A 19,339-nucleotide genomic window follows, 5' to 3' on the forward strand; every position below is an offset into this window, starting at 1 on the left:
CTCTAGAATATAGTACACCACCCTTATCACTAGACTAGAGTATACAACCCTTACCTCTAGACTACAGTATACAACCATTACCTCTAGACTACAGTATACAACCATTACCTCTAGACTACAGTACACCACCCTTACCTCTAGACTACAGTACACAACCCTAACCTCTAGACTACAGTATACAACTCTTACCTCTAGACTACAGTATACCACCCTTACCTCTAGACTACAGTACACAACCCTTGCCTCTAGACTACAGTACACAACCCTTACCTCTAGACTACAGTATACCACCCTTACCTCTAGACTACAGTATACAACCCTTACCTCTAGACTACAGTATACAACCCTTACCTCTAGACTACAGTATACAACCCTTACCTCTAGACTACAGTATACAACCCTTACCTCTAGACTACAGTATACCACCCTTACATCTAGACTACAGTATACAACCCTTACCTCTAGACTACAGTATACCACCCTTACCTCTAGACTACAGTACACAACCCTTACCTCTAGACTATAGTATACAACCCTTACCTCTAGACTACAGTAAACAACCCGTACCTCTAGACTACAGTACACAACCATTACCTCTAGACTACACTACCTTACCTCTAGACTATAGTACCTTTTCTCTAGACTACAATACACAACCCTTACCTCTAGACTACAGTACACAACTCTTACCTCTAGACTACAGTATACCACCATTACCTCTAGACTACAGTATACCACCCTTACCTCTAGACTATAGTATACAACCCTTACCTCTAGACTACAGTAAACAACCCTTACCTCTAGACTACAGTACACAACCCTTACCTCTAGACTATAGTACCTTTTCTCTAGACTACAATACACAACCCTTACCTCTAGACTACAGTACACAATTCTTACCTCTAGACTACAGTATACCACCATTACCTCTAGACTACAGTAAACAACCCTTACCTCTAGACTACAGTATACCACCCTTACCTCTAGACTATAGTATACCACCCTTATCTCTAGACTACAGTACACAACCCTTACCTCTAGACTACAGTATACCACCCTTACCTCTAGACTATAGTATACAACCCTTACCTCTAGACTACAGTACACCACCCTTACCTCTAGACTACAGTATACAACCCTTACCTCTAGACTACAGTAAACAACCCTTACCTCTAGACTACAGTACACAACCCTTACCTCTAGACTATAGTACCTTTTCTCTAGACTACAATACACAACCCTTACCTCTAGACTACAGTACACAACTCTTACCTCTAGACTACAGTATATCACCCTTACCTCTAGACTACAGTACACAACCCTTATCTCTAGACTACAGTATACCATCCTTACCTCTAGACTACAGTACACAACCCTTATCTCTAGACTACAGTATACCACCCTTACCTCTAGACTAGAGTAACGTATCTCTAGGCTACAGTACCTTACCTCTAGACTACAGTATACCACCATTACCTCTAGACTACAGTATACCACCCTTACCTCTAGACTACAGTACACAACCCTTATTTCTAGACTACAGTATACCACCCTTACCTCTAGACTACAGTACACAACCCTTATCTCTAGACTACAGTATACCACCCTTACCTCTAGACTACAGTACCTTACCTCTAGACTACAGTACACAACCCTTATCTCTAGACTACAGTATACCACCCTTACCTCTAGACTACAGTATACCACCATTACCTCTAGACTACAGTATACCACCCTTACCTCTAGACTATAGTATACAACCCTTACCTCTAGACTACAGTAAACAACCCTTACCTCTAGACTACAGTACACAACCCTTACCTCTAGACTATAGTACCTTTTCTCTAGACTACAATACACAACCCTTACCTCTAGACTACAGTACACAATTCTTACCTCTAGACTACAGTATACCACCATTACCTCTAGACTACAGTAAACAACCCTTACCTCTAGACTACAGTATACCACCCTTACCTCTAGACTATAGTATACCACCCTTATCTCTAGACTACAGTACACAACCCTTACCTCTAGACTACAGTATACCACCCTTACCTCTAGACTATAGTATACAACCCTTACCTCTAGACTACAGTACACCACCCTTACCTCTAGACTACAGTATACAACCCTTACCTCTAGACTACAGTAAACAACCCTTACCTCTAGACTACAGTACACAACCCTTACCTCTAGACTATAGTACCTTTTCTCTAGACTACAATACACAACCCTTACCTCTAGACTACAGTACACAACTCTTACCTCTAGACTACAGTATATCACCCTTACCTCTAGACTACAGTACACAACCCTTATCTCTAGACTACAGTATACCATCCTTAACTCTAGACTACAGTACACAACCCTTATCTCTAGACTACAGTATACCACCCTTACCTCTAGACTAGAGTAACGTATCTCTAGGCTACAGTACCTTACCTCTAGACTACAGTATACCACCATTACCTCTAGACTACAGTATACCACCCTTACCTCTAGACTACAGTACACAACCCTTATTTCTAGACTACAGTATACCACCCTTACCTCTAGACTACAGTACACAACCCTTATCTCTAGACTACAGTATACCACCCTTACCTCTAGACTACAGTACCTTACCTCTAGACTACAGTACACAACCCTTATCTCTAGACTACAGTATACCACCCTTACCTATAGACTACAGTACCTTGCCTCTAGACTACAGTACCTTACCTCTAGACTACAGTACCTTACCTCTAGAATACAGTACCTAATCTCTAGACTACAGTACCTTATCTCTAGACTACAGTACCTTACCTCTAGACTACAGTACCTTACCTCTAGAATACAGTACCTTATCTCTAGACTACAGTACCTTACCTCTAGACTACAGTACCTTATCTCTAGACTACAGTACCTTACCTCTACACTACAGTACCTCACCTCTAGACTACAGTACCTTATCTCTAGACTAGAGTACCTTACCTCTAGACTACAGTACCTTACCTCTAGACTACAGTACCTTATCTCTAGACTACAGTACCTTAACTCTACACTACAGTACCTCACCTCTAGACTACAGTACCTCACCTCTAGACTACAGTACCTTGCCTCTAGACTACAGTACCTCATCTCTAGGCTACAGTACCTTGCCTCTAGACTACAGTATACAACTCTTACCTCTAGACTACAGTATATCACCCTTAACTCTAGACTACACTATACCACCCTTACCTCTAGACTACAGTACACAACTCTTACCTCTAGACTACAGTATATCACCCTTAACTCTAGACTACAGTATACAACCCTTACCTCTAGACTACAGTAAACAACCCTTACCTCTAGACTATAGTACCTTTTCTCTAGACTACAATACACAACCCTTACCTCTAGACTGCAGTACACAACTCTTACCTCTAGACTACAGTATACCACCCTTACCTCATGACTACAGTATATCACCCTTACCTCTAGACTACAGTACACAACCCTTATCTCTAGACTACAGTATACCACCCTTACCTCTAGACTACAGTACACAACCCTTATCTCTAGACTACAGTATACCACCCTTACCTCTAGACTACAGTACCTTGCCTCTAGACTACAGTACCTTACCTCTAGACTACAGTACCTTACCTCTAGAATACAGTACCTAATCTCTAGACTACAGTACCTTATCTCTGGACTACAGTACCTTACCTCTAGACTACAGTACCTTACCTCTAGAATACAGTACCTTATCTCTAGACTACAGTACCTTACCTCTAGACTACAGTACCTTATCTCTAGACTACAGTACCTTACCTCTACACTACAGTACTTCACCTCTAGACTAGAGGTAAGGTACTGTAGTCTAGAGATTAGGTACTGTATTCTAGAGGCAAGGTACTGTAGTCTAGAGGTAAGGTATTGTAGTCTAGAGGCAAGGTACTGTAGTCTAGAGGTAAGGGTGGTATACTGTAGTCTAGAGATAAGGGTTGTGTACTGTAGTCTAGAGGTAAGGGTGGTATACTGTAGTCTAGAGATAAGGGTTGTGTACTGTAGTCTAGAGGTAAGGGTGATATACTGTAGCCTCTAGACTACAGTATACCACCCTTACCTCTAGACTACAGTACATTACCTCTAGACTACAGTACACCACCCTTACCTCTAGACTACAGTACATTACCTCTAGACTACAGTATACCACCCTTACCTCTAGACTACAGTACATTACCTCTAGACTACAGTACACCACCCTTACCTCTAGACTACAGTACATTACCTCTAGACTACAGTATACCACCCTTACCTCTAGACTACAGTACATTACCTCTAGACTACAGTACACCACCCTTACCTCTAGACTACAGTACATTACCTCTAGACTACAGTATACCACCCTTACCTCTAGACTACAGTACATTACCTCTAGACTACAGTATACCACCCTTACCTCTAGACTTCAGTACATTACCTCTAGACTACAGTATACCACCCTTACCTCTAGACTACAGTACATTACCTCTAGACTACAGTATACCACCCTTACCTCTAGACTACAGTACATTACCTCTAGACTACAGTATACCACCCTTACCTCTAGACTACACTTCATTACCTCTAGACTACAGTATACCACCCCTACCTCTAGACTACAGTATACCACCCTTACCTCTAGACTACAGTACACAACCCTTATCTCTAGACTACAGTATACCTCTAGACTACATTAAAAATAGCGGTGTTGATCATGTTGGCCTAGCTAATGTCAATACACACAACGCCTACTGCGAGCCCGCTCTCCTGCTGTGCTGATGCCTTAACTCATGGAGCCCACCTATTGTTCAAGGAGACACCACCAGGGGAAAGACAAAGGGAAGGAGGTTCTGGACAGGAAACGTCAGGTCCTGCACCTGGTGACACAGTGGACAACACTGTACAGAGACTTCCTACGAGAAGACGAGCATGTTAAACTCTTCATGAAGGTATGACAGAGCGAGGGAGGAGAAGAAGAAGGGGTATTATAGCCTGTTTCCAGATTTGTTTGTGCTTTCTTTCAAACTCCTCTAGTCATTTATAAGGAGTTGGGAAGACAAATGTGGGGCTAGGCTAAGGATATGGGACAGTGAGATGACCCTAAAATAAGTGATATCATGATGATATGGGAGGGTGAAAACATACATTAGATGTTGTCTTTGTATATGGGAGGCTGAAAACAGACATTAGATGTTGTCTTTGTGAATCAGACATTGAAAACAGACATTATATGTTGTCTTTGTGTTTCAGACATTGAAAACAGACATTAGATGTTGTCTTTGTGTATCAGACATTGAAAACAGACATTAGATGTTGTCTTTGTGTTTCAGACATTGTATCGTTTCCTCCTGGATGACCTTTATGAGTATCCAACTCTAGAGAAGGAGCAGAAGGACCTACAGAAACTCTTGCGGCTGCATCGCAGACAGTGAGTGGCCATAGGAATTGAATAATGGAAAAATGTTATATGATGAATTAGTTACACTGCATGACCAAAGGTATGTGGACACCTGCTCGTCGAACATCTCATTACAAAATCATTGACATTAATATGGAGTTGCCCCCCCCCCCCTTTGCTGCTATAACAGCCTCCAGGCTTTCCAATAGATGTTGGAACATAGCTGCGGGGACTTGCTTCCATTCAGCCACACGATCATTAGTGAGGTCGGGCACTGATGTTGAGCAATTAGTCCTGGCTCACAGTCGGCGTTCAAATTCTTCTGAAAGGTGTTTGATGGGTTGAGGTCAGGGCTCTGTGCAGGCCAGTCAAGCTCTTCCACACCGATCTCGACAAACCATTTCTGTATGGACCTTGCTTCGTGCAGGGGGGCATTGTCATGCTGAAACAGGAAAGGGCCTTCCCCAAACTGTTGCCACAAATCTCCACCCGGCACAGCCAGAAGAGGACTGGCCACCCCTCATAGCCTGCTTCCTCTCTAGGTTTCTTCCTAGGTTCTGGCCTTTCTAGCGAGTTTTTCCTAGCCACCGTGCTTCTACACCTGCATTGCTAGCTGTTTGGGGTTTTAGGCTGGGTTTCTGTACAGCACTTTGAGATATCAGCTGATGTAAGAAGGGCTTAATAAATACATTTGATTTTATTTGATTTGAAAGTTGGAAGCACAGTATCGTCTAGAATGTCATTGTATAATGTAGCGTTAAGATTTCCCTTCATTGGAACTAAGTGGCCTAGCCCAAACCATGCAAAACAGCCCCAGACCATTATTCATCCTCCACCAAACTTTACAGTTGGCACTATGCATTCGTGCAGGTAGCGTTCTCCTGGCATCTGCCAAATCCAGATTAGTCTGTCGGACTGCCAGATGGTGAAGCGTGATTCATCACTCCAGAGAACGTGTTTCCACTTCTCCAGATTACAATGGCGGCTAGCTTTACACCACTCCAGCCGATGCTTGGCATTGCGCATGGTGATCTTAGGCTTGTACGCAGCTGCTCGGCCACAATAACCCATTTCATGAAGCTCCCGATGACCAGTTCTTGTGCTGACATTGCTTCCGGAGGCAGTTCGGAAATCAGTGGTGAGTGATGCAACCGAGAACAGAAGAGCTACGCGTTCTGTGAGCTTGTGTGGCCTACCACTTCGCGGCTGAGCCGTTGTTGATCCTAGATATTTCCACTTCACAATAACAGCAATTACAGTTGACCAGGGCAGCTCTTGCAGGGCACACATTTTTACTAACTGACTTGTTAGAATGGTGGCATCCTATGACAGCCCCATGTTGAGCTCTTCAGTAAGGCCATTCTATTGCCAATGTTTGTCTATGGAAATGGCTATGTGCTTGATTTTATACACTGGCTATTTCAGGTGTGGCTGAGATAGCTGAAATAGCCGAATGCACTAATTTCAAGGGGTGTCCACACACTTTTGGATATATAGTGTGTTTATGTGTAATGTATGTGTGGATTATTTCTCCTAAGTGTGAATTCCGAACATGTAGCTGGTAAATAGGAAATGTGACTTTGTGTGCATGTCAAATGGCACACTTTTCCCTGTATAGTGCATTAATTCTGACCAGAGCCCTATAGGCCTATCACACTACTCCCTATTGGCCTGTAAAGAGAATAGGGTGACATTTGAGATGCGTTTTTTTGTACTAAAAGAGTGAGTCAAAACTGAAAACACTTATGAATATAGATCAACTGTCCTAGAGGCAGAGAGAGTCATGTGTCCTCCAACACCACCACCCATGAATGGAAACATGTACTGTCGAGGGCTGTTTTTATGATCTCAACTGTATTCATACTAAATTAATCCATTGATAAATTAAGAGTAGTTGCAGTGTTTGGGCCTGTGTTGTTGCTCTGTTTGGGGCTGTTGTGCTAATTTGGGCTGTTGTTGTTGTGCTGTTTGTGGCTGTGCTGTTGTGCTGTTTGGAGCTGTGTTGTACTGTTTGGGGCTGTGTTGTTGTACTGTTTGGGGCTGTGTTGTTGTCTCGTTTGCGGTTGTGTTGTTGTCCCGTTTGGGGAGAGTGTTGTTGTACTGTTTGGGGAGTGTGTTGTTGTACTGTTTGGGGCTGTGTTGTCAACCTGTTTGGGGCTGTGTTGTTGTACTGTTTGGGGATGTGTTGTTGTCCCGTTTGGAGTTGTGTTGTTGTACTGTTTGGGGCTGTGTTGTTGTCCTGTTTGGGGCTGTGTTGTTGTCCTGTTTGGGGCTGTGTTGTTGTCTTGTTTGGGGATGTGTTGTTGTCCTGTTTGGGGCTGTGTTGTTGTCCTGTTTGGGGCTGTGTTGTTGTACTGTTTGGGGCTGTGTTGTTGTACTGTTTGGGGTATGTGTTGTTGTGCTGTTGGGGTCTCTGAGTTCCTCTCCTTCTGTATCCGGGGTCTAAGACACGTAGGAAGAATATCTGGGAAAGCACAACCTGTGACAGAGAGGCCTGTTGTTCCATTTCTACTGTTGGTTCTAATATTGCCAATAGCATTGAGGATTCCTTCCTTGCTGACAAACGCACACATCCAAGAACACCCAGAATATAGAACATGTGTCCATTGAGTGGGACACATCCCATGTCAACCCTCCCCTCATCCCTCCTACCTTCCTTCTCCTCACCTACTCCCTCCCTACCAAATTCACATAGAAATGTGAGTTATAAATCTGTTATTATAATTGAAAGCAAGTCTAAGGAGTGGTAAATCTGTTCTATGGGTGCTATTTCTGTGCTTCCCGTTTTTGAGATTACTTTCGGTTTTGTACACCAGCTTCAAACAGCTGAAAATACAATATTTTTGGTTATTGAAAATATATTTCACAGCGGTTTAGATGGTACAATGATTCTCTACACCATACATTGCTTGTTTTGTCACATAAACTGAAATTAGGCAAACTATTTGAATGTTAGCAACCAGGAAATGGTGGACCGTTTTCTACATATTGCACCTTTAATCAGGACCATGACCCATGTCACCTAACCTTGACTTTTCTAATCAGGACCGTGACTCATGTCACCTAGCCTTGACTAATCTAGTTGATTGATGGAAAATCACAGTACTACCAGGTTACTAGTTGATAAATGGTAAATCACAGTACTACCAGGTTAAAATCACAGTACTACCGCCCGTCCAGCATCACTACTCTGGACGGTTATGACTTAGAATATGTGGACAACTACAAATACCTAGGTGTCTGGCTAGACTGTAAACTCTCCTTCCAGACTCACATCAAACATCTCCAATCCAGTTAAATCTAGAATTGGCTTCCTATTTCTCAACAAAGCATCTTTCACTCATGGTGCCAAACATACCCTCGTAAATCTGACCATCCTACCGATCCTCGACTTCGGCGACATCATTTACAAAATAGTCTCCAATACCCTACTCAATAAATTGGATGCAGTCTATCACAGTGCCATCCGTTTTGTCACCAAAGCCCCATATACTACCCACCACTGCGACCTGTACGCTCTCGTTGGCTGGCCTTCGCTTCATAATCGTCGCCAAACCCACTGGCTCCAGGTCATCTACAAGACCCTGCTAGGTAAAGTCCCCCCTTATCTCAGCTCGCTGGTCACCATAGCAGCACCCACCTGTAGCACGCGCTCCAGCAGGTATATCTCTCTGGTCACCCCCAAAGCCAATTCCTCCTTCGGCCGCCTCTCCTTCCAGTTCTCTGCTGCCAATGACAGGAACGAACATAAAAAATCTCTAAAACTGGAAACACTTATCTCCCTCACTAGCTTTAAGCACCAGCTGTCAGAGCAGCTCACAGATTACTGCACCTGTACTTAGCCCAGCTATAATTTAGCCCAAACAACTACCTCTTCCCCTACTGTATTTATTTATTTATTTAGCTCCTTTGCACCCCATTATTTCTATTTCTACTTTGCACTTTCTTAAACTGCAAATCTACCATTACAGTGTTTTACTTGCTATATTGTATTTACTTCGCCACCATGGCCTTTTTTGCCTTTACCTCCCTTATCTCACCTCATTTGCTCACTTTGTATATAGACTTATTTTTCTACTACTATTATTGACTGTAGGTTTGTTTTTACTCCATGTGTAACTCTGTGTTGTTGTATGTGTCAAACTGCTTTGCTTTATCTTGCCCAGGTTGCAATTGTAAATGAAAACTTGTTCTCAACTTGCCTAACTGGTTAAATAAAGGTGAAAAAAAAAAAAAAAAAAGAGTTGATTGAAACGGTCCAAACGAGTGTGTGTATTGTTTTTTTTTGTCGTTCTTGTCTCATGGTCTAATTGTTTGATTTTGTTTCTCTCTCCAGTACAGCGGAGGAGTATTCACCCCACAGAAAGGTAAGAGGCCAAACTGCATGAGATGAGTATTCACCCCACAGAAAGGTAAGAGGACAAAACTGCATGAAATTAGTATTCACCCCACAGAAAGGTAAGAGGCCAAACTGCATGAGATGAGTATTCACCCCACAGAAAGGTAAGAGGACAAAACTGCATGAGATGAGTATTCACCCCACAGAAAGGTAAGAGGCCAAACTGCATGAGATGAGTATTCACCCCACAGAAAGGTAAGAGGACAAAACTGCATGAGATGAGTATTCACCCCACAGAAAGGTAAGAGGACAAACTGCATGAGAGGTAATGGAGCTATTGTATGAGTCACAGGAGGCTGCTGAGGGGAGGACAGCGAATGGAATAGCATCAAACACATGGAAACCATGGAAACCATGTGTTGGATGTACTTGATACCATTCCACTCCAGCCATTACCACGAGCCCATCCTCCCTAATTAAGGTTCCACCAACCCCCTGTGGTAAGAGTTGGCCCCCAAGTTTTCTGAGTTAAAACTACAGCAAATCAGCACCGTGGTTTTTCATTCTGGAAATCTGTTAGTGTCAGGGGGTGGCTCAAGGAAGCAGGAGAGGTGAAGTCAAGCGCAGGAGACAGAAAAATCTGTGAACACACTTTTAATGGGTATCCACTCAGACCGAAAACTAGGTAGGGCAGGCCGCATAAAACAAATGCTCAAAAACCCAGCCCAACACAATGCAGGGACGCAGCCCACAATAACCTCTGCGAAAATCACAGGCAGAGGGTAACACTTGTTCCTCAAACAACATACGTCCTGACATAGAACAATCACGCACAAAAAACAATCCTACCTAGCTAGACTAAATAGACCCCCCCCCCACTAACAACTAATACAAAACAGGTGCGTGCCTAACGTAGACCTAACCAACAGAAAGTGAAACAGAGGAAATATACCAACTAGAAATAACATAGAAATACACTAACATAGAACATAACCCAAACAACCCCGACACACCCTAAACAAACACCCCCTGCCACGCCCTGACCAACCTGCAATAACAAACAGCCCCTTTTCTGGTCAGGATGTGACAGTTTGGGCTTCTTGCGGTCAATTTACAGTCTACAAATTATTTGTAATTATGTTCTGGCCTCCTAATCATCCGCTCAAGAAAAAAATGGGCCCGCGGCTGAATCTAGTTGAGGATATGTTGTAGGGATGTGTTTACTTTTAAATAGCCAGGTTTCCTTATAGCCTATTTGCAACCGTTTGGGTCATTAAATACTATTGTCCTCTTGTTTCCTGCAGAAACCACAAGAGTCCAGAAGAGTTAGAATGTTTACTCACACAGTATGAATGTGTTCTGAATTCCCTGTATGTCCTTCCATTTAGAGCAAAGCTCTTTCCCACCAACTGAGCCTGAAAGAGAACGGGCTCCCGTCCAGAAGAACACAAAGGGAGACCAGGGAAGGTGAGTCGGTCCTAAAATCTGCCTGCGTCTCAAATGGCACCCTATTCCCTATATAGTGCACTACTTTTGAGCAGGGCCCTATGGCCATTTGGGATGCAGCCCCTGTCTTTCTATTTCTTCTTCCTACATTCCTCCCAACATGCATTGTTTCCAAAGTTTGTGTCGGCTGATGACGTTCTGTATAGAGCATCTCAGAGCCATTCTTTTTAAGGTAGCAAGCACTGTGAGTAGACAGAGTAACAATGGAAATCCTTGAGGCTGGGCAGAATGAGACTTTTCTGAACAATGAAAATCCCAATGCTTTCATGTTCAATGATGTCAGTACATGAGGTGATGCATGTGAATTATGACATCATTGAACATGAAAGCATTGAGAATTTCATTGTTCAGAAAAGTGTCAGTCGGTCCAGCCTCTTCACACACATCACCTCATGTACCACTTTATGTAGCAGGTTAGCCATTTGAGAACACCCATAAGTTGACCATTCAAATTGCTATGGTCAGTAGTTCGAACTCCATTCTATTCGTTCTACTTCTATGGGATAAACAGTGTTCTCTTTCTCGCTCTGTCTCTCGTTCCTTCCTTCCTCTCCCTCTCCCTCCCTCCTCAGTGTTGTGTCATGTGTACGTGAGCATGGACTCATATCTGAGTGTGAGGAGCCTGGCCAGTGTTGTGGCCCAGGGGCTGCTGCAGGAGGTGGCTGAGAGACTGGATGTCCCCCTGGAGGAGCTGGTCCTGCTGGCTGTCACCTACCCTGGAGGTATCTAATCTAACCCTAACCTAACCATACACAACACACTGGAGGAAATGATCCTGCTGACTGTCACCTACCCTGGAGGTATCTAGTCTAACCCTAACCTAACTATACACAACACACTGGAGGAAATGATCCTGCTGACTGTCACCTACCCTGGAGGTAACTAATCTAACCCTAACCTAACCATACACAACACACTGGAGGAAATGATCCTGCTGACTGTCACCTACCCTGGAGGTATCTAATCTAACCCTAACCTAACTATACACAACACACTGGAGGAAATGATCCTGCTGACTGTCACCTACCCTGGAGGTATCTAATCTTACCCTAACCTAACCATACACAACACACTGGAGGAAATGATCCTGCTGACTGTCACCTACCCTGGAGGTATCTAATCTAACCCTAACCTAACCATACACAGCACACTGGAGGAAATGATCCTGCTGACTGTCACCTACCCTGGAGGTATCTAATCTAACCCTAACCTAACCATACACAACACACTGGAGGAAATGATCCTACTGACTGTCACCTACCCTGGAGGTAACTAATCTAACCCTAACCTAACCATACACAACACACTGGAGGAAATGATCCTGCTGACTGTCACCTACCCTGGAGGTATCTAATCTAACCCTAACCTAACTATACACAACACACTGGAGGAAATGATCCTGCTGACTGTCACCTACCCTGGAGGTATCTAATCTTACCCTAACCTAACCATACACAACACACTGGAGGAAATGATCCTGCTGACTGTCACCTACCCTGGAGGTATCTAATCTAACCCTAACCTAACCATACACAGCACACTGGAGGAAATGATCCTGCTGACTGTCACCTACCCTGGAGGTATCTAATCTAACCCTAACCTAACCATACACAACACACTGGAGGAAATGATCCTACTGACTGTCACCTACCCTGGAGGTATCTAATCTTACCCTAACCTAACCATACCTGGAGTAGCTGGTCCTGTTGGTTGTCATTTACCGTTGAGGTAACTAACCACAACATAACACACACAGGGATTCACCAGAGTTCCAATGGTCTGTCTGTCTGACTGCCTGCTTGTTGAAATCCTATCAAATCAAAAGTTTATTGGTCGCGTACACAGATTTGCAGATGTTACCACAAGTGCAGCGAAATGCTTGTGTTTCTAGCTCCAACAGTGCAGTAATACCTAGCAATACAAAACATAATATAAATAAAAACACAATACACACACACAGAGAATCCCAAAAAATACAGAGAACTCAAGAAATATCAGAACAAGCAATGTTATATTTGAGATTCTTCAAAGTAGCCACCCGTTGCCTTGATGACAGCTTTGCACACTCTTGGCATTCTCTCAACCAGATTCATGAGGTAGTCACCTGGAATGTATTTCAATTAACAGGTGTGCCTTGTTAAAAGTTAATTTCTGGAATTTCTTTCCTTCTTAATGCGTTTGAGCCAATTAGTTGTGTTGTGACAAGGTAGGGGTGGTATACAGAAGATATTCCTATTTGGTAAAAGACCAAGTCCATATTATGGCAAGAACAACTCAAATAAGCAAAGAGAAATGACAGTCCATCATTACCTTAAGACATGAAGGTCAGTCAATGCGGAACATTTCAAGAACTTCAAGAAAGTTTCTTGAAGTGCAGTCGCAAAAACCATCAAGCGCTATGAAGAAACTGGTTCTCATGAGGACCGCCACAGGAAAGGAAGACCCAGAGTTACCTCTGCTGCAGAAGATTCATTAGAGTTCATTAGAGTTAACTGCACCTCAGATTGCAGCCCAAATAAATACTTCACAGAGTTCAAGTAACAGACATCTCAACATCAACTGTTCAGATGAGACTGAGTGAATCAGGTCTTCATGGGCGAATTGCTGCAAAGAAACCCCTACTAAAGGACACCAATAAGAAGAAGAGACTTGTGTGGGCCAAGAAACACGAGCAATGGACATTAGACCAGTGGAAATCTGTCCTTTGAGATTTTATGCTTCCATCTGCCATGTCTTTGTGAGATGCAGAGTAGGTGAATGGATGATTTCAGCATGTGTGGTTCCCACCGTGAAGCATGGAGGAGGAGGTGTGATGGTGTGGGGCTGCATTGCTGGTGACACTGTCTGTGATTTATTTAGAATTCAAGGCACACTTAACCAGCATGGCTACCACAGCATTCTGCAGCGATACACCATCCCATCTGGATTGTGCTTAGTGAGACTATAATTTGTTTTTTAATAGGACAATGCCCATTTGGGCTAATTGACCAAGAAGGGGAGTGATGGAGTGCTGCATCAGATGACCTGGCCTCCACAATCACCCAACCTCAACCCAATTGAGATGGTTTGGGATGAGTTGGACCGCAGAGTAAATTATAAGCAACCAGCAAGTGCTCAGCATATGTGGGAACTCCTTCAAGACTGTTGGAAAAACATTCCTCATGAAGCTGGTTGAGAGAATGCCAAGAGTGTTCAAAGCTGTCATCAAGGCGGCAAAGGGTGGCTACTTTGAATAATCTCAAGTATAAAATACATTTTTGGTTACTACATGATTCCATGTGTAATTTGATAGTTTGATGTTTTAACTGTTATTCTACAATATACAAAATAGTCAAATAAAGATAATCCCTTGAATGAGTAGTTGTGTCCAAACTTTTGACTGATACTGTGCATGTATATTATGTACATATAATGATGTGTAAAGACAGTATGGACAGTATATGAATAGAAAAGGTGTGTACAGCAGTAGTTATATAGGATGAGCCTGGACTAGGATACAGTATACACATATAAAGTCTGTCCACCTAAAGCGAGCAGGAATGAACAAAGTCCTGCTGTCCCGACATGTAGTCGTTTTCTGTTGTCAGCCGCTGTGGCTACACTGACTGACTACTGTAGAACAGAACCAACCCTACACTGACTGACTACTGTAGAACAGAACCAACCCTACACTGACTGACTACTGTAGAACAGAACCAACCCTACACTGACTGACTACTGTAGAACAGAACCAACCCTACACTGACTGAGTCCTGCAGAACAGAACCAACCCTACACTGACTGAGTCCTGCAGAACAGAACCAACCCTACACTGACTGACTACTGTAGAACAGAACCAACCCTACACTGACTGACTACTGTGGAACAGAACCAACCCTACACTGACTGACTACTGTAGAACAGAACCAACCCTACACTGACTGACTACTGTAGAACAGAACCAATCCTACACTGACTGAGTCCTGCAGAACAGAACCAACCCTACACTGACTGACTACTGTATAACAGAACCAACCCTACACTGACTGACTACTGCAGAACAGAACCAACCCTACACTGACTGACTACTTTAGAAGAGAACCAACCCTACACTGACTGACTACTGTATAACAGAACCAACCCTACACTGACTGACTACTGTAGAACAGAACCAACCCTACACTGACTGACTACTGCAGAACAGAACCGACCCTGCACTGACTGACTACTGTAGAACAGAACCGACCCTACACTGACTGACTACTGTAGAACAGAACCAACCCTACACTGACTGAGTCCTGCAGAACAGAACCAACCCTACACTGACTGAGTCCTGTAGAACAGAACCAACCCTACACTGACTGAGTCCTGCAGAACAGAACCAACCCTACACTGACTGACTACTGTAGAACAGAACCAACCCTACACTGACTGACTACTGTAGAACAGAACCAACCCTACACTGACTGACTACTGCAGAACAGAACCAACCCTACACTGACTGACTACTGTAGAACAGAACCAACCCTACACTAACTGACTACTGTAGAACAGAACCAACCCTACACTGACTGACTACTGTAGAACAGAACCAACCCTACACTGACTGACTACTGTAGAACAGGACCCAACCCTACACTGACTGACTACTGTAGAACAGAAACGACCCTACACTGACTGACTACTGTAGAACAGGACCCAACCCTACACTGACTGACTACTGTAGAACAGAACCAATCCTACACTGACTGAGTCCTGCAGAACAGAACCAACCCTACACTGACTGACTACTGTAGAACAGAACCAACCCTACACTGACTGACTACTGTAGAACAGAACCAACCCTACACTGACTGACCCCTGCAGAACAGAACCAACCCTACACTGACTGAGTCCTGCAGAACAGAACCAACCCTACACTGACTGACTACTGTAGAACAGAACCAACCCTACACTGACTGAGTCCTGCAGAACAGAACCAACCCTACACTGACTGAGTCCTGCAGAACAGAACCAACCCTACACTGACTGAGTCCTGCAGAACAGAACCAACCCTACACTGACTGACTACTGTAGAACAGAACCAACCCTACACTGACTGAGTCCTGCAGAACAGAACCAACCCTACACTGACTGACTACTGTGGAACAGAACCAACCCTACACTGACTGACTACTGTAGAACAGAACCAACCCTACACTGACTGACCCCTGCAGAACAGAACCAACCCTACACTGACTGACTACTGTAGAACAGAACCAACCCTACACTGACTGAGTCCTGCAGAACAGAACCAACCCTACACTGACTGAGTCCTGCGTAACAGAACCAACCCTACACTGACTGACTACTGTGGAACAGAACCAACCCTACACTGACTGACTACTGTGGAACAGAACCAACCCTACACTGACTGAGTCCTGCAGAACAGATCCAACCCTACACTGACTGAGTCCTGCAGAACAGAACCAACCCTACACTGACTGAGTCCTGCAGAACAGAACCAACCCTACACTGACTGACTACTGTGGAACAGAACCAACCCTACACTGACTGACTACTGTGGAACAGAACCAACCCTACACTGACTGAGTCCTGCAGAACAGAACCAACCCTACACTGACTGACTACTGTGGAACAGAACCAACCCTACACTGACTGACTACTGCAGAACAGAACCAACCCTACACTGACTGAGTCCTGCAGAACAGATCCAACCCTACACTGACTGAGTCCTGCAGAACAGAACCAACCCTACACTGACTGACTACTGTAGAACAGAACCAACCCTACACTGACTGACTACTGCAGAACAGAACCAACCCGGCACTGGGACACTTATCTACCCCAGATAGCAGGTGACACGCTGGCTGACATATTTATAACGGCTGTGCTGTGTGTGATGCTTCCTCTCTCCAGAGAAACTCCTCCTGAAGCCTCAGGACAGGCTCTACTCTGATTCGCTGACAGCAGTGGGGAGGCTGCATGTGTGCAGAAAGGATCTGAGTGAAGTCATGGTAGGAATCACAATGAGTCCACTTCAATGCAGTTCCTCAGCAGGCTACAATGTGAATGAATCTAGCAGAGGTGACAGTCCTCAGGCCTCCTATCAAGCTACTTCTGCATTTGGTTTATCACATTATATACCTGATTCCTACTGGATATGCTTCCAGCCTATATCCCACAGGGTCATATCACACCAGAAAAGAACATGTTCTTACATAACCCGACAGAACATATATCATATTCATTTCTCCTCTCAGAACCCGTTCACAGACAACGCAGAGCTACAACAGAGGTCAGCTCGCATGCTGAGTATGAACACATGGGACGTGGCTGTCACCCTTACAAACTTTGACTGGAGTGTCTTCAACTCAATACATGAGGTCCGTGACATCATCTTTTGTCCATCACCTACACTATGTATGCGTCCCAATTGGCACCCGATTCACTATAGTGCACCTTTTGTTTTTACCAGGGCCAATAGAGCTCTGGTCAAAAGTAGTGCGCTATAAAGGGAATAGGGTGCCATTTAGGACATAGTTAAATATATTAGTGATTCAAAGCTTTCTACAAGCTCACCCCTGTCCTGTACTGCCCTGTCCTGCCCTGTCCTGCCCTGTCCTGTCCTGCCCTGTCCTGTCCTGTCCTGCCCTGTCCTGCCCTGTCCTGTCCTGCCCTGTCCTGTCCTGCCCTGTCCTGTCTCTCTCCACTACAGCAAGAGCTGGTGTACTTCACGTTCAGCCGTCATGCCAGCGGTGGCCACACGGTGGCGCTGGAGCTGCTGCTGCAGCGCTGCAATGAGGTACAGCTGTGGGTGATGACAGAAGTCCTGATGTGTCCTACGCTCTGCAACAGAGTCCAACTCATCAAGAAGTTCATCAAGATCGCTGCCCAGTGAGCTCCTATCCTCTCCTCTCCTATCCTCTCCTCTCTGACCACAACATAGTGGGATCCAGCATTTAGAGCAGAGTTGTTACATCCTCAAAATGTGCTAAAGTTTTCTTCTACAGAAGTAGAGCAGTATGACTGGTCCATTTCACTAAGGGCCCAATACGTCAACTACAGAACTCTGCACAATACTCTATTATAGTGAGGTATGCATGGACAGGATGCCCCCTCCTGTGGTTTAGTGAGGAATTACAGTTTGTATTCCTGTATCATTACTGTATGAAGCTGGTGTTAACAGTGTCACTCTTTGTTTCTTCAGCTGTAAAGCCCAGAGGAACCTCAACTCTTTCTTTGCCATCGTTATGGGTCTGAACACAGCAGCAGTTAGCCGCCTAAGTCAGACCTGGGAGGTCAGTGTTTGTCTGCTTCTGTATGTGACTATTTGTGATGGGATGTCTTTTAAGCTTTTCAAATAAACTAGTCTTGATTGTCTTTTGCCAAGGGACAGTTTGAAATGTGCTGGTTAGTTCAAAATAGGAGAGAGTTGTCTAACGTTTTGTTGTTGCTTTGAGGATTATTTTATTTTAGATTTTATTGGGCACAGAGCATGGTAGTGTGTTTTTATTGGGCAGAGGGGAGGGTAGTGTGTTTTTTTGGGCACAGAGAAGGGAAGTGTGTTTTTATTGGGCACAGAGCAGGGTAGTGTGTTTTTATTGGGCACAGAGCAGGGTAGTGTGTTTTTATTGGGCATAGAGGAGGGTAGTGTGTTTTTATTGGGCACAGAGGAGGGTAGTGTGTTTTTATTGGGCACAGAGGAGGGTAGTGTGTTATTATTGGGCACAGAGGAGGGTAGTGTGTTTTTATTGGGCACAGAGGAGGGTAGTGTGTTTTTATTGGGCATAGAGGAGGGTAGTGTGTTTTTATTGGGCACTGAGCAGGGTAGTGTGTTTTTATTGGGCATAGAGGAGGGTAGTGTGTTTTTATTGGGCATAGAGGAGGGTAGTGTGTTTTTATTGGGCACAGAGGAGGGTAGTGTGTTTTTATTGGGCACAGAGGAGGGTTGTGTGTTTTTATTGGGCACAGAGCAGGGTAGTGTGTTTTTATTGGGCAGAGGGGAGGGTAGTGTGTTATTATTGGGCACAGAGGAGGGTAGTGTGTTTTTATTGGGCACAGAGGAGGGTAGTGTGTTTTTATTGGGCACAGAGGAGGGT

The 19,339-nt window shown here is 44.2% G+C and overlaps 1 protein-coding gene across 1 annotated transcript in view; it reads left to right on the top strand.

Annotated features, from left to right (window-relative positions):
* LOC106596065 (rap guanine nucleotide exchange factor 5) overlaps positions 1-19,339 on the top strand; it is a 107,308-nt gene that overhangs the window by 59,468 nt on the left and 28,501 nt on the right. The window contains exons 5-13 of the mRNA XM_082975792.1: positions 4,817-4,964; positions 5,346-5,443; positions 9,750-9,780; positions 11,141-11,219; positions 11,831-11,980; positions 17,157-17,254; positions 17,501-17,623; positions 17,956-18,134; positions 18,448-18,538. Of these exons, the coding sequence (XP_082831918.1) occupies positions 4,817-4,964; positions 5,346-5,443; positions 9,750-9,780; positions 11,141-11,219; positions 11,831-11,980; positions 17,157-17,254; positions 17,501-17,623; positions 17,956-18,134; positions 18,448-18,538 (997 nt within the window). The remainder of the gene's footprint in view (positions 1-4,816; positions 4,965-5,345; positions 5,444-9,749; positions 9,781-11,140; positions 11,220-11,830; positions 11,981-17,156; positions 17,255-17,500; positions 17,624-17,955; positions 18,135-18,447; positions 18,539-19,339) is intronic.

This window comes from Salmo salar, chromosome 05, assembly GCF_965601325.2.
Source record: "Salmo salar chromosome 05, fSalSal1, whole genome shotgun sequence".
Lineage (NCBI taxonomy): Eukaryota > Metazoa > Chordata > Actinopteri > Salmoniformes > Salmonidae > Salmo > Salmo salar.